The 15929-nt window shown below is 46.1% G+C and overlaps 1 protein-coding gene across 1 annotated transcript in view; it reads left to right on the plus strand.

Annotated features, from left to right (window-relative positions):
* Positions 1-15929, plus strand: part of wdfy3 (WD repeat and FYVE domain containing 3) — a 45677-nt gene that overhangs the window by 26008 nt on the left and 3740 nt on the right. The window contains 22 exon segments of the mRNA XM_076998485.1: positions 2105-2332; positions 3194-3244; positions 3938-4106; positions 4731-4891; positions 5492-5640; positions 5983-6103; positions 6249-6334; positions 6425-6505; positions 6601-6655; positions 6744-6863; positions 8329-8446; positions 8541-8647; positions 9302-9455; positions 9734-9825; positions 10078-10290; positions 10527-10674; positions 11189-11343; positions 11698-11856; positions 12458-12637; positions 14914-15096; positions 15221-15317; positions 15561-15929. Of these exon segments, the coding sequence (XP_076854600.1) occupies positions 2105-2332; positions 3194-3244; positions 3938-4106; positions 4731-4891; positions 5492-5640; positions 5983-6103; positions 6249-6334; positions 6425-6505; positions 6601-6655; positions 6744-6863; positions 8329-8446; positions 8541-8647; positions 9302-9455; positions 9734-9825; positions 10078-10290; positions 10527-10674; positions 11189-11343; positions 11698-11856; positions 12458-12637; positions 14914-15096; positions 15221-15317; positions 15561-15929 (3196 nt within the window).

A 15929-nucleotide genomic window follows, 5' to 3' on the forward strand; every position in this document is an offset into this window, starting at 1 on the left:
GTTAAAGACTGTCCTGATTATGTAAATATGACAGGTGTTTATTTGAGGTTGTTAAAGATTGTCCTGATGATGTAAATATGACAGGTGTTTATCAGAGGCTGTTAAAGACTGTCCTGATGATGTAAATATGACAGGTGTTTATCAGAGGCTGTTAAAGACTGTCCTGATGATGTAAATATGACAGGTGTTTATCAGAGGCTGTTAAAGACTGTCCTGATGATGTAAATATGACAGGTGTTTATCAGAGGCTGTTAAAGACTGTCCTGATGATGTAAATATGACAGGTGTTTATCTGAGGTTGTTAAAGACTGTCCTGATGATGTAAATATGACAGGTGTTTATCTGAGGTTGTTAAAGACTGTCCTGATGATGTAAATATGACAGGTGTTTATCAGAGGCTGTTAAAGACTGTCCTGATGATGTAAATATGACAGGTGTTTATCGGAGGCTGTTAAAGACTGTCCTGATGATGTAAATATGACAGGTGTTTATCGGAGGCTGTTAAAGACTGTCCTGATGATGTAAATATGACAGGTGTTTATCAGAGGCTGTTAAAGACTGTCCTGATGATGTAAATTTGACAGGTGTTTATCAGAGGCTGTTAAAGACTGTCCTGATGATGTAAATATGACAGGTGTTTATCAGAGGCTGTTAAAGACTGTCCTGATGATGTAAATATGACAGGTGTTTATCAGAGGCTGTTAAAGACTGTCCTGATGATGTAAATATGACAGGTGTGTATCAGAGGCTGTTAAAGACTGTCCTGATGATGTAAATATGACAGGTGTTTATCTGAGGTTGTTAAAGACTGTCCTGATGATGTAAATATGACAGGTGTTTATCTGAGGTTGTTAAAGACTGTCCTGATGATGTAAATATGACAGGTGTTTATCAGAGGCTGTTAAAGACTGTCCTGATGATGTAAATATGACAGGTGTTTATCTGAGGTTGTTAAAGACTGTCCTGATGATGTAAATATGACAGGTGTTTATTGGGGGCTGTTAAAGACTGTCCTGATGATGTAAATATGACAGGTGTTTATCTGAGGCTGTTAAAGACTGTGTGCTGCTTCCTGCATTTGTGGTGACCAGGTTGACCAGGTTGAGTCATCACCTGAACTGACCTCAAAATCACTATGGAAACATGACATGACAAGCCTTGTAGAACCCCATATAGTCATAATTTCCCAATAATGTAATGAGAAGAAATGAAATGAAATTTTAAATTAAACAACACTGCAAAGATTATTGTGCCCTTGGTCAAATATAATCTTATAATGTAATAACTTGACTAATGTATATATTACAGGAGGTTGACAGAAATCGTAGTGGCCGGTGGTCTCTATGCTGTTTGCATGAAGTATCTTGCAGTTCGGACTGCACAGTGTATGATAATACATATGTAAAAATACTGAAGCACAGCGTAGTATAATACATATGTAAAAATACTGAAGCACAGTGTATGATAATACATATGTAAAAATACTGAAGCACAGCGTAGTATAATACATATGTAAAAATACTGAAGCATAGCGTAGTATGATACATATGTAAAAATACTGAAGCACAGCGTAGTATGATACATATGTAAAAATACTGAAGCACAGCGTAGTATGATACATATGTAAAAATACTGAAGCATTGGCACCTTACTGCAGGAGAGACAAGTGTATTATGACCATTACATTACAACTAGTAATGATGAATACATCTCCACATATTTCATCTAATGTAGGCCTGCAGCTTATTAGCAAAACCATTACAGTACAATAAGATTGTCAAGTTTGTCAAGTTTAGCTTCGTTACCAGAGCAACCTACAGCCAAACAGCGGGTCTGTATTTTAACTACAGTCGCCAACTCAGTGCTTGAACACCTAACCCCCACCCTGACATTAATCCTGACCCTTTAACCAAAACCTAATCCCAAACTTGTATTATTTCTGGGTTTATTATTTGGAAATGATTGAAGTCTTGAGTTCTACGTGGCTTGTTTGGTCTGTCCCAACAGTGGAATCTCTGCTTTGAAATGTAACAGTTGGGAAACCCTTTAATGTGTGTGTGTGAGTCCTGAACGACTCTGGTCCTGTTATTCACTGTTGTAACAGAGGCAGCAGAATGCGCTTAAGTACGTGACGGACGAGTGGGCGGCCATCGAGTACGAGTTGCTGCGTGAGAGGGGGCTATGGGGGCCTCCCATTGGTTCACACCTGGACAAGTTCCAACTGGACATGACGGAGGGACCCTGTCGGATGAGGAAGAAGATGGTTCGCAACGACATGTTTTACATCCACTACCCCTACGTACCTGAGGGCGAGCCTAACAACAGCTCCCAGGTAGTGTGTGTGTGTGTGTGTGTGTGTGTGTGTGTGTGTGTGTGTGTGTGTGTGTGTGTGTGTGTGTGTGTGCACTAGACCCACTTTTGAGAGAGAGAAGGAGCAGGGAACAGGGGTGAGAAGAGAAGAACAGAGAGAAACAGAGAGAGTAAAACAGACGTGGGGAAGAGCATCAGAGCAGACAGGGGTGTGTGTGTGTGTGTGTGTGTGTGTGTGTGTGTGTGTGTGTGTGTGTGTGTGTGTGTGTGTGTGTGTGTGTGTGTGCACTAGACCCACTTTTGAGAGAGAGAAGGAGCAGGGAACAGGGGTGAGAAGAACAGAGAGAAACAGAGAGAGTAAAACAGACGAGGGGAAGAGCATCAGAGCAGACAGGAGTGTGTGTGTGTAAAACAGCGTCTGCACTGTCCTGCCCTCCTAACTTACTGGAGAACAAAGGGGTTGGACTATGCCAGTATAGTGTGTGTGCGTGTGCGTGTTTGGTTTCAGTGCAAATAATCTGGATTTTCTTTTTTCCAAACACTATTTTCCTAATATATTCTGGTTCAGTTGCTCTGCACAATCCTGCCCTCTCTTACTCCACTTAACCGTTTGCCTATTTCAACATAAATTATGCACATTTCTCCAGAAATAATTCATGATGGAAAACCAAAAACTGGTTAGAGGTCACTGCTAACAGGCTCTGCAGAGAATGGATCTTTTGTGTCTGTTGTTGCTCAAATTAGCATTAGCCACACGAGGACGGTGTCATGTACGCACAGGCAAGTTTAACGGGGAGTTTATAGGGGAAGTCCACGTCCCTAACGGTAACCAGATAACAACTGCTCGTTTTTATTCTCCCTCATCTGCTTTCCCTTCTGTTAGAACCCCCCTCTCGTGCCTCCGCTGGGGGCGGCGGCCTGCAGCAAGTCCCAGGTACAGGCTGGTGTAAGAATGGTTTTCCACAGCTTTACCACAAACAGCTGCATGGCACTAAGGAATGGCAGAGTGTCTGCATTTCTGCCTCTGTATTCGTCGAACTCTGCCTTCAAAACTGCCTTTGAAACTGAGGAGATATGTATTTGAGCTGTAGTCAGGCCCTTTGTCACTGGCTTTGCTTGTCCTGTTGTTCACTACGCGTCTATTAGCCACCCCTCGGAGCACTGTGTGTGGATATAGTGCCTTGAACTCACCGTGCCGCTGCACAAGGCTGATTCAGTGTTCTGAGCAAGATTTGTGCTGCTTAGACTGGGTTCCTGTTCTTGTCACTCAACTGCGAGCTTATCTAAGTGCTTTTGACAAGTCATTCATATTTACCCACAGGGCAGATTGTGGGCAGAGGTCTGCTCGATTCAGAATGTGTCAGTAGCAGAGCTGTGATTGTTTTCTATACTAATTGAATCGTGAATATTTTAACCTTCACTTAAAAAGAAGAAGAAGCATAGCATTTTCTTATGGAACTAATCGAACTAAAAACATTAATGCAAGGTAGCTTGGAACAGTTCCTGTTGAATAAAATAATGTGAGCTCACTTTAACTGGGCAGCTTTCATTGGCTGTTGGGTTAATGTTTTGGAAGTTTAAATGCTAAGACGTCCTGTGCTACGGGGGTCTCCCCTCTGCCCTGCAGAAGCCCGTGCGCTATCGGAGAGCTGTCAGCTACGACAGCAAGGAGTACTACATGCGTCTGCTGTCGGGGAACCCGGGCATGTACCAACACTCCATCCAGCAGAGCACGGAGGGAGAGACCTCACAGCAGGAACCCGAGCCCGGCGAGGACACCATCGCCAGGGTCAAAGGTCAGAGGACTCAAAATGCCGATTGGTTTCACTAGCTTCTAGTCGTTAACCAGCATCTTGTTGTTTGTTAAAGTAACCCTTTAAGTGGTTCTGGCTTTTCTAGAAGTTTCTGGTCCTTTCTTGCCAGAGTGTAAAGAGCAAAAATGTATTTTAAAAAATAACACCATCTCTGAGGCTGCTGTAATGACCTGTTTATGAAATGAAGCAATAATTCTCAGTAGTCACGGTCAACTGGACCATAACAACCTAACGGCTTAGCTCCACTAATCAGGGTATTACAGCTCTGAGTCTGCGTTTTCACAGAAAGTTGCTAATTCATGCTGGGTACAAGCCTGCTCTCTGTAGTGGCCATGCCAAACGCTAAATTCATTATACAACCACAACTGCTACAAATAAACACTTAAGACTTAAAATGAAACAAATTGACGTCAGGTTAATTTAGATTACTGCAGTTGTTTGTACGTTCTTGTCCTCGCCCGCTTGCTTGGTGAGATATTATATATATGTATATGTAGCGGTATATTTTGATTGGGCGGGAGGGTTGTGTGTGCGTGTGTCTGTGTTGGCGCTGGCGCACGTCCACGTTTCACGTGTGTCACGTTTCACGTGTGTCTGCACGTGCAGGTCTAGTTAAAGCTCCTCTGAAGCGCTCGCGCTCCACTGCGGACGGCGGTGACGAGGACAGCCAGGAGCAGCTGCAGGAGCTGCTGGAGGGTGGAAGTGCGGACGAGGAGCAGAAGACCGACAACACCACCCTGCTGCGCCTGCTGGAGGAGGGAGAGAAGGTCTGTGAAGCACCACGAATATACAAATACCCTTACACACTCCATACACACTTATTACACTACTTACACTCCTTACACACTCCATACACACTCCTTACACTACTTACACTCCGTACACACTCCATACACACTTATTACACTCCTTACACACTCCTTACACAACTTACACACTCCTTACACAACTTACACACTCCTTACACTCCTTACCCACTCCTTACACTACTTACCCACTCCTTACACTACTTACCCACTCCTTACACTATTTACACACTCTTTACCCACTCATTACACTCCTTACACACTCCTTACACTCCTTGCTCACTCATTACACTCCTTACCCACTCCTTACACTCCTTATCCACTCCTTATTCACTCCTTATACACCTTACCCACCATCATGGGTTGCAGTTCCCCCCAGAACACCTAACTGGGCTAGTTTTGCTGATGACATTATGCTAGCAAGTATATATGTTCAAATATTATAAATTATAAATGCTCTTGAAGTGTTGGTGTCCCTCTTCAGGTCTAATTTGTTTATTATGGATGTGCGTTTTTCTTCCCATAATGCTCCGATGTGCTTCTGTCCTCCCGTGTGAGTAGATTCAGCACATGTACCGGTGTGCTCGGGTGCAAGGGCTGGACACCAGTGAGGGGCTCCTGCTCTTTGGGAAAGAACACTTCTACGTGATCGACGGCTTCACCATGACCGTCACCAGAGAGATCAGGGACATTGAGACTCTTCCCACAAAGTGAGAGCCAGACCTCTGCACCTCTGGATGGATGAAAGCTTTCAGCTTTTATCATCCCTTGTTTGGATTTGTTTACTGTATTTCTCCAGCGAGATGCGTTTACAAACCTGTTAGGGACAGCAGGACTGTTCTCCCTGACTGCAGCTGTGCTGCGTTACTCTTTTAGGGAAGCTGATGTAAGCCTCTAAGATCTCGCCTTGATATCTCCCTTGAGACCTGCCAGATCTGTGTCTGCATCCTTATAGCTGGGTTGTCATGAGGCTTTTTAGGTGGAACTTATTGAGATGGGGGGGACTTTTATTTTGGAATGTGTTTCTAAATGAGGCGGCTCTGTTATCCCAGCATGCATGAGCCAATTATCCCGCGAGGGGCCCGACAGAGCCAGAGTCAGCTGAAGAGGAGCTGCAGTATATTTGCCTATGAGGACATCAAAGAGGTGCACAAGAGACGCTACCTGCTGCAGGTGAGGAGACCACTGATGTCTCGTGGATTTGAATACCTTCCAGACATTGTGAATGGTTTACTGTACTTGGTTCTCCATTAACATTATTGTTGTTTGCTGGATAAGCTTGAATGTTTTGCTTTTTACTGTTTATTATTTTTTTCAGCCAATGGCAGTAGAGGTGTTTTCAGGCGATGGGCGAAATTACCTTTTGGCCTTCCAGAAGGGAGTGAGGAACAAAGTGTATCAGAGGTGGGGGGTTCTAAGCAGACTCCTCTAAGAACACACATCAGCGTGATTGTGCTTCCACTAGTGATGGATCTCACCTGCTGTGTGTTGCAGATTCCTGGCGGTGGTTCCGTCACTAGCAGACAGCTCTGAATCAGTGTCAGGACAGAGGCCCAACACCAGCGTGGAGCAAGGGTACGTGGCTCGGACACAGGGGCGCTAAATAACAATGCAGTCCAGGGTAGTGTGAATGACCACTGACTCACTACAACACTTATCTGCTCCTCCAGATCTGGCCTCCTCAGCACTTTGGTTGGAGAGAAGTCAGTAACGCAGCGATGGGAGGTGAGTGATGGTGTTTAATCTGTGCAGACACACGGCCTCTTCCTCGCCCGGTCGATGTGTTCCTGAATTATTGTTCTTTTGTTTTCAGAGAGGAGAGATCAGCAACTTCCAGTATCTAATGCACCTGAACACGCTGGCCGGCCGGTCCTACAACGACTTGATGCAGTATCCAGTCTTCCCCTGGATTCTGGCAGACTACGACTGCGAGGTGCGGTGTGCTTCCGCAATTCAGACTAATAACTGCAGCCGTGCAGTTCTGAACGCCAGAGTAGGCCATGGTGGTGTTGGGTAATGGAGCTCTAGGCCATGGTGGTGTTGAGTAATGGAGCTCTAGGCCATGGTGGTGTTGGGTAATGGAGCTCTAGGCCATAGTGGTGTTGAGTAATGGAGCTCTAGGCCATGGTGGTGTTGAGTAATGGAGCTCTAGGCCATGGTGGTGTTGGGTAATGGAACTCTAGGCCATGGTGGTGTTGGGTAACGGAGCTCTAGGCCGTGGTGGTGTTGGGTAACGGAGCTCTAGGCCGTGGTGGTGTTGGGTAACGGAACTCTAGGCCGTGGTGGTGTTGGGTAATGGAACTATAGGCCGTGGTGGTGTTGGGTAATAGAACTCTAGGCCATGGTGGTGTTGGGTAACGGAACTCTAGGTCATGGTGGTGTTGGGTAACGGAACTCTAGGTCATGGTGGTGTTGGGTAACGGAACTCTAGGCCATGGTGGTGTTGGGTAATGGAACTCTAGGCCGTGGTGGTGTTGGGTAACGGAACTCTAGGTCGTGGTGGTGTTGGGTAACGGAACTCTAGGTTGTGGTGGTGTTGGGTAACGGAACTCTAGGCCATGGTGGTGTTGGGTAATGGAACTCTAGGCCGTGGTGGTGTTGGGTAACGGAACTCTAGGCCAATATGGTGTTGGGTAACGGAACTCTACAGGACACATCTGGCCTCAGGCAGGAGCCACTCATCCAGACTGATTTGAAATTAAATAGCTTATACGAGATCATCCTTGTCATTAGAATCTTCTCTTGGGCATGAAAAAAAAATACTAGTGGACTTCATTCAAGTCACATACAGGGTTTCCCAAAGGAAAAAAAATAGACTAAGGGTTTGTGTCCATTTCATTTGCTTGAAAAAAAAAATTATAATCACACTTGCCCCTTGACTATTGACTTCATAAACAGTGACATTGATCTCTGAAACAGTTTGTGATGTCGATAATGACATATTGTCATATCTTGTCCAGGTAAGCATCCTCCATTGCTTCCCCTGACATTATTATCATGACCTGTATTCACCAACCTTCCCCTTGAAGCCCCTACTGTTGTAGTCATGTGTTTCTTTGCTATGGCGAGGTGTATTTTTACTGTTTTCATACATTTCCATTTCTATTGGCTCTCTGCCTTTTTTACTCCTGTTTAACGATTTTATGAATAAACCTCTGGGCAAACAGAGCACTTAGCCTTGTATTCATGTTATATCCACACATCATATATGACAGTCAAACCTATGACCATTTGCTGAATCTGAAGCTGAAGAATAAGGTCACATTCTTGCGTGGAACCCTTGTGAACCACTGAAAATGGACTTTGTTAAGATAAGATTGTTGAGCATCAATGAGGGATTTAAAAGAATCCTTATTATCCTTATTAGTGGAGTTTATTCACCTTGGACATATCCACAGGAACTGGACCTGAACAATCCGAAGACATTCCGTAACCTGTCCAAGCCCATGGGCGCCCAGACAGACGACCGCTTGATCCAGTACAAGAAGAGGTTCAAAGACTGGGAGGATCCCAACGGTAGGGGGCGAACCCTGCGATTGGCCGCGTGGAGCCGTGGGCTTGCTGTGCTGCGTCTGAACCGCTCTGTGGATGTTGTGTGTGTTTGGTTCAGGTGAAACTCCAGCCTATCACTACGGCACTCATTACTCCTCCGCCATGATTGTGGCCTCCTACCTGGTGCGAATGGAGCCTTTCACACAGATCTTCCTCAGGCTCCAGGTGAGTGGAGGCGGGTGAGGCGGGAGCATTTATTACTCTCACAGGGTTCAGGTCTTCTGAAGGGATTTTCGTGTTTTGTTATTTATATATATATATATATTTTTCCCCATCACTGTTTCGTCAGTGTTTTCCCCATAATAACCCACCCCTCCCCCCCATCTCTAACATCTCTCTCCTTTTTGTTTTATTCCCTCTGTTTTCTCCTTCCTTTTGTGCTCCTCTACTCATCCTTCTCTTTGTTTCAGCGTCACAACAGGTATAGCTGCATGTGGAAAACCACTGAGGGATGTTAAACCCTGACCCTGCACACTTTACGCTTTCCTCCACACACCAAATTAAACTTTTAACGAATGGCAGTGAACACATGGCCCTTCAGAACAGGAATTTGACACCTTTGCATTAGACAGTCAAAACAAATCTTTAAACCGCTCATATTACCTGAAATCTCTCCCTTACCCACTGTCCCGAGAGCATGTCTGAGACCCGCCATGCAATAATAGCATCCTCCTTTGCTCTCAGTGTTGCTCTTCTCAGACAGTAAACAAAGATAAAACAGGATGTCCTCAGGCTGCTAGACAGATCATGGCAGAGAGGAAAGGCAGCATGAAGGCTCATCTTTGGGTAGACCGTGACGACTTCCGTTCGTTCCCGCAGGGGGGCCATTTTGATCTGGCCGACCGAATGTTCCACAGCGTGCGTGAAGCCTGGCTCTCGGCCTCCAAGCACAACATGGCTGACGTGAAGGAGCTCATCCCAGAGTTCTTCTACCTCCCGGAGTTCTTTCTCAACTCCAACAACTTTGACTTAGGTGGGTAACTTTAGCACAACCTTTGACTTAGGTGGGTAACTTTAGCACAACCTTTGACTTAGGTGGGTAACTTTAGCATGACCCTTGAATTAAACAGCTTTAGCATGACCTTTGACTTTCTTTGTCAAAGAACGTCATCAAACTGACAGAAAACAACACAATGATTATATTGTTTGATAATGATATTGTTTATTAGCCCATTAAGGCTATTACTATAACATTTCATGGTTTTCTTTGTTTTGTTTGTTTTGTTTTTGTTTTTTCTTGTGCCAATCCAGGGAGCAAGCAGAATGGGACTAAGCTTGGAGACGTCATCCTGCCTCCCTGGGCCAAAGGAGATCCACGGGAGTTCATCAGGGTTCACAGACAGGTGAGAACCTCCCATCCACTTCCACTTTACCACAGCACCAAATATACATACAGATACGGTCCTATTAAGATGAACAGTACAAGACACTGTAGCAGCATACCAAATATAGTTCTGCCCTTTGAAGCGATGTAGGTGGACAGTAGCGTATCAGTTTTCAGACGGATCTCACCTCAACATCCTGGTCACTGAACAGCTTTGAGAAGATCCAGATAGCGCTGCCCTTGAGTGTTTGCCTTCTTGATGCATTTCTAGGCTCTGGAGTGCGACTACGTCAGCGCCCACCTCCACGAATGGATCGATCTCATCTTCGGCTACAAGCAGCAAGGCCCTCCCGCAGTGGAGGCAGTCAATGTGTTCCACCACCTATTCTACGAAGGTCAAGTGGACATCTACAACATCAACGACCCGCTGAAGGAGACCGCCACCATCGGATTCATCAACAACTTTGGCCAGATCCCCAAGCAGGTGCTATACTGAGCGGGTTTGACCCTCTGTGCCACCCTTACTGCCCACCCTCCTCCACGTGTGTTGCTCCAAAATATTAGTACTTTAGTGAGAAACAAAAACAGTGTATTACATGGCTTTTGAGATCATCTTGAATATTTATGAGCTTTATTTGAATATTTATGAGGTTCTTTAATGTCGCATGAAACGATTTTGCCCTTGTATGCTGACACGTGTTTGCGGGGCTTTTGCGACAGCTGTTTAAGAAGCCCCACCCCCCCAAGCGGGTGCGCAGTAAGTCCAACGGCGAGATCCCAGGCATGCCTGTGTCCATCAGTTCCACTGCCGACAAGGTCTTCTTCCACCATCTGTACAACCTGCGACCATCCCTGGCTCCTGTTAAAGGTACTGTCAGATGGATACAGGTACAGCCACAGCTGCTGAAAAAATACACAGAGTGAAAGATAAGAGACTTTTAAAGTGTAAAGCTTGTGGGCCCAGTGGTGGCAGCATTAGATCAGACATCTGCCACTATTGCTGTAATTCGAGTGATTACCCCAGTTTCCACACAAAGGCCTAAGCTGACTTTTAAACCTGTTTATCTAGTCAGGATGTTGTTTTGTTTTTGTTGATCAGCCTCATACAAGGGTGTGAAATTAACCCAAATGGCTCTGACCTTAAAATGACAGCAGAGGACACCACAGCCCGTACGTGTTACATACAACTCTGTGTGTGTGTGTGTGTGTGTGTGTGTGTGTGTGTGTGTGTGTGTGTGTTTGCGGGTGTGGGTGTGTGTGGGTGCGGATGTGTTCACTCGTGCACTGGAATGCTTGTGTGTGTGTGTGTGTGTGTGTGTGTGTGTGTGTGTGTGTGTGTGTGTGTGTGTGTGTTCGGGTGTTTGCGCGCGTGTGCTCCACAGAGCTGAAGGAACCCGTGGGTCAGATCGTGTGCACTGACAAGGGCATCCTGGCAGTGGAGCAGAACAAGGTGCTGGTGCCCCCCGCCTGGAACAAGACGCTGGCCTGGGGCTACGCTGACCTCAGCTGCAGGCTGGCCAACTACGAGTCGGACAAGGTGAGCAGCTTCACCACGCTACCACATTGGCAGGCAGGACGTCGCCTTGCACGAAACACACAGCACGTGATGTGCAGGGGGACGGACGGTGTATGGCCGAATGGTCATTAGCGCATTCATAGATGCGTGTTCTTATGTTGTTTGAAGCCATCACTTTGATGGCTCATTGGAGCAATATCGCATTCTGGAGTCTTTGATTTTCCACCTAGGGCTAACAGTGCCCCCTAGTGGACGTATGAAGGCCAGACATGTATTCATGGATGACTCATGTCATGAATAGTTGATGCTGATGTTGATTTAATATTCCATGGCTTCATCCTTTGTCTGACTTGAGGCATTTTCTTTTCTTTGTAGGCGGTGATCGTGTATGAATGCTTGTCTGAATGGGGCCAGATCTTGTGTGCTATCTGCCCAAACCCCAAGCTGGTGATCACTGGTGGCACCAGCACAGCTATCTGTGTGTGGGAAATGAGTACTTCTAAAGAGAAGGCCAAGACCCTCACACTCAAACAGGTAACAGTGCAGTACTGCAACTCTTACTGTAGAATTACACTAGAGCCCCAGTGTGCTCAGGTGGTTGGAATTTGACATTATGGAATTAATGAGTCCCACTATTGATTACTACTGATTATCTATATTCCCCCATTTACAGAAAACAGAGCCCTTACAGACGAGATCTGTGCAGGGAATACTGATTGTAATGTGTGTGTGTGCGCGCCGTGTGTGTGTGTGTGTGTGCGCCGTGTGTGTGTGTGTGTGTGTGTGTGCGCCGTGTGTGTGTGTGTGCGCCGTGTGTGTGTGTGTGTGTGTGTGTGCGCCGTGTGTGTGTGTGTGTGTGTGCGCCGTGTGTGTGTGTGTGTGCGCCGTGTGTGTGTGTGTGTGCGCCGTGTGTGTGTGTGCGCCGCGTGTGTGTGCGCCGTGTGTGTGCGCCGTGTGTGTGTGTGTGCGCCGTGTGTGTGTGCGCCGTGTGTGTGTGCGCCGTGTGTGTGTGTGTGTGCGCCGTGTGTGTGTGTGCGCCGTGTGTGTGTGTGCGCCGTGTGCGTGTGTGTGTGTGTGTGTGTGTGTGTGTGTGTGTGTGCGCCGTGTGTGTGTGTGTGTGTGTGTGCACTCCTAGGCTCTGCTGGGCCACACGGACGCCGTGACGTGTCTGACTGCGTCCTCCACCTACCACATCGTGGTGAGCGGCTCCCGCGACCGCACCTGCATCATTTGGGACCTGAACAAGCTGTCGTTCGTCACACAGCTGAGAGGCCACCGCGCTCCCGTGTCTGCGCTCTGCATCAACGAGCTCACCGTGAGTCCTGGCCAGACCTCCGCCCGTGGGGGATCGGTGGAATCTGATTGGTTCTGGAAAAGGCAATGGGTGTGAACACTTTGCTGGGATTCACTGGAATAAAGAATTTGAAAAAGCCTTTTGAAATGGCTTCTCTCTAATAAGGATTATTGCAGTATGGTGAATCCTGGCGGTGCATTTGCTGGCAAAAACTGGATATTGATTAGACAGCAGCTGCAATAAATTTATATATGAAAATAGCTGTTGTATTTAAAAATGGAATGACCATTATATTAAACATATATTATCTTTAATAATATATATATATATATATATATATATATATATATATATATATATATATATATATAGAACACCGGAACTCGACCACCTCGATACTCGACTTATTTGCACTTGGACGCAAAATTTCGAGAAAAGTTTGTCTCGGAGCTCGAACAAAGCTCCGGAATTCGCAAGTACCCGTCGCTGCAGAATCAAAAGTCCAGGGGGCGGAGCTGCATCTAATCCAACTCCTCCTACGTGTCGCTTACGTTTTCCGACCAGGAAATAGAAATCCAATAAATTCACCCTTTTACCGTTTAAAGATCAAAATGTTCCTTGAATGTTATTTAAATAACACAATACACATTTTTTTAAGTTTACAAGAAAACATAAAAGTGGACAGGAATAATGATCTGTGATTGCCAACATAATAAAGTACAGTACATTTCTTAAATATGTATTATTTCATTTTTTTTTACCTTTAATAAAATTACTTTTTTCGTTAGGACGGTACACTTCAGGTGTGCAGAATGGACAGTGGTATTTACTACAACATGTAGTGCACTGCACAACTGAAAGCGTCTGTCCTTTTTTCAAAACCGTGATATGCATCTATAGATGGATGGAAAATATAAATAGCATTATATTAGTTGTGAAGTTTTTCAGTGAACTGGTTAATGAGGATCATGGCCGTTACATGCACACACTACTGAATAACCCCCCTCGACGTGTCCATGCGGTACCGAACAGCACAACCATTACAAATTTTAAGTAACTACAGCAAACACAAATTAATTTAACAGTTTATGTCCAATATGAAGAACACAACATACATAAGTATTTAATACATCTGTATTCTGTTTAGCTAACCGCTCGTCTTCTAACATCAGTTTTTACCGTCACTTACTTAGACACCAAGATTAGATAAACTTAACAGTGGCTGTTCGTGCAAACAGAAATAGTCAGATTTAGTATAATCACCAAAGTTACTAGCATTAGCGAGATGAAAATTGGTTTATTATTAACCTACTTTCACATTCGTGATTGTTCACAAATGAACGTCATGTGAGTAAATAAGAATAGCAATTTAGGACGACAACGGTGATCTAGATCCAGCTCCACCCCCTGGACTTTTGCTTCTGCAGCGACGGGTATCTCGGAATTCGACCGAAGCTTGACATTTGTAAACAAAATACATTCCGTGATTCGGTCACATGCCACTAGTTGGCGTTAGTTGGCGTTGTTGTTCAATAAGTTTTAAACCATTTTGGGACTGTGATCCAAGCTTTTGCTGTATGTTTTTTGTACCGTTTTGGACAAAAAACACCAGTCCCAAGAAAGACATGCAGAAGAGGAAAATGGTAAGAACAACAATAGAGTTGAAAAATGCAATAGGGAAGTATGAAAAATGTATTAGTGTGATGGATTTAGCATTGGAATTCATTGGATATGTTAGATTATTTTGTTGAAACATTAGCTTTATACAGTATTACTTACCTAAGAGTGTAATTGTTGATCATTTTTGTAGGGAAATAGGGACATTTATGGTACAAATTTGATGGTCGAGAACCAATTAATCTGTTTTCAGTTATTTCTTATGGGAAAATTTGATTCGGAACTCAACCGCATCAGTTGTCGACACTAGTTCCGGAACAGATTACCGTCGACTTCCGGGGTTCTACTGTATATCTATCGGCTGTTCTGGGAACGCCTCGGTATCCCCCAGAAGAGCTGTAGATAGATAGATAGATAGATGGATGGATGGATGGATGAGAGGGAAACCTGGGCATCTTTGCTTACGCTACTGCCCCCGTGACCCGGATAAGCGGATGAGGATGGATGGGTGGATTCTTTTGGATTCAGTTTTAATATAATCGAAAACTTTGCATGTCTGGCAGCAGAATTTTTGAGAGGGCATCATGAGCAACGTGACTGATGCCACGTTAAGTGTCAAACATTTCTGTTGAATGTCCGTAATGAGCATGCGTGGCGCGCCTATGGGCTTCTGTGTACAGGGGGACGTCGTGTCTACCGCAGGAACCTACATCCACGTGTGGAGCATCAACGGCAACCCCATCGCCAGCGCCAACACGTTCACGGGCCGCAGCCAGCAGATCCTGTGCTGCTGCGTCAGCGAGATGAATGAGTGGGACACCCAGAACGTCATCGTCACGGGACACTCGGACGGCGTTGTCAGGGTAACCCGTCGATCTTCTATGATGCAGTCCGTCCAGTGTTTACCGTCTTGCCCTCGTTTAATTGGACACATCAAGAGATGCAGTGTCTCCACTGATGCTCACTAAAGATGTTTTTTTCTTGTAGTTCTGGAGAATGGAATTCCTACAAGTCCCAGAAACCCCTGCCCCAGAGCCGGTAGAGCTTTCAGACGTACCGGACTGCTGCGGAGAGGAAAAAATCGGTAACGTACCTCCAACATATCGGTCCACCTTTGCAAACTGTGCCTTTTTTTAGACCTTGCCATCTGTTCATCGTTAGCTCCTTTGGCCCAGTAAGCACAAAGCACCTAAAAAATATGAAGGCTCATCAGAATCGCATCCTGTTCTGCGATGACTAACCGCTGAGCCTACGCCACCGATGGCTTCCATTATTCATCTGTTCGTTATTCATCTATCTGTTTGTCTCTCCCACTCATGCCCCTCAGACGGCCGTGAAGCCCCTGACGACGACAGCAGTGAGTCGGAGGGCGAGGAGGCCAGCGTGCGGCAGGACGCGGCGGGATCGTGCAGACCCGTCGGCCAGCCAGCCGCCGTCACGGCCGTGCCCAGGCCCAAGACGCGCACCACCGCCTCCTGGTCGGTAGACAGCAGCTCGGACGACTCGCGCCGTTGGTCGGACACGCTCAGTGTGGACGAGAAGGATGGCTTCGTCTTCGTCAACTACTCGGAGGGCCAGGCCAGGCCCGCCGTAGGGGCCAGCCTCCCACCTCCACCGCTCTCGGCACCCCCGCACGGGCCCGCGCCCCCCACCAGCGCCACCGCCGAGGCCCGGCCCTACAGCCGCCTGAGAGCGG

This window comes from Brachyhypopomus gauderio, chromosome 3 (assembly GCF_052324685.1).
Source record: "Brachyhypopomus gauderio isolate BG-103 chromosome 3, BGAUD_0.2, whole genome shotgun sequence".
NCBI lineage: Eukaryota > Metazoa > Chordata > Actinopteri > Gymnotiformes > Hypopomidae > Brachyhypopomus > Brachyhypopomus gauderio.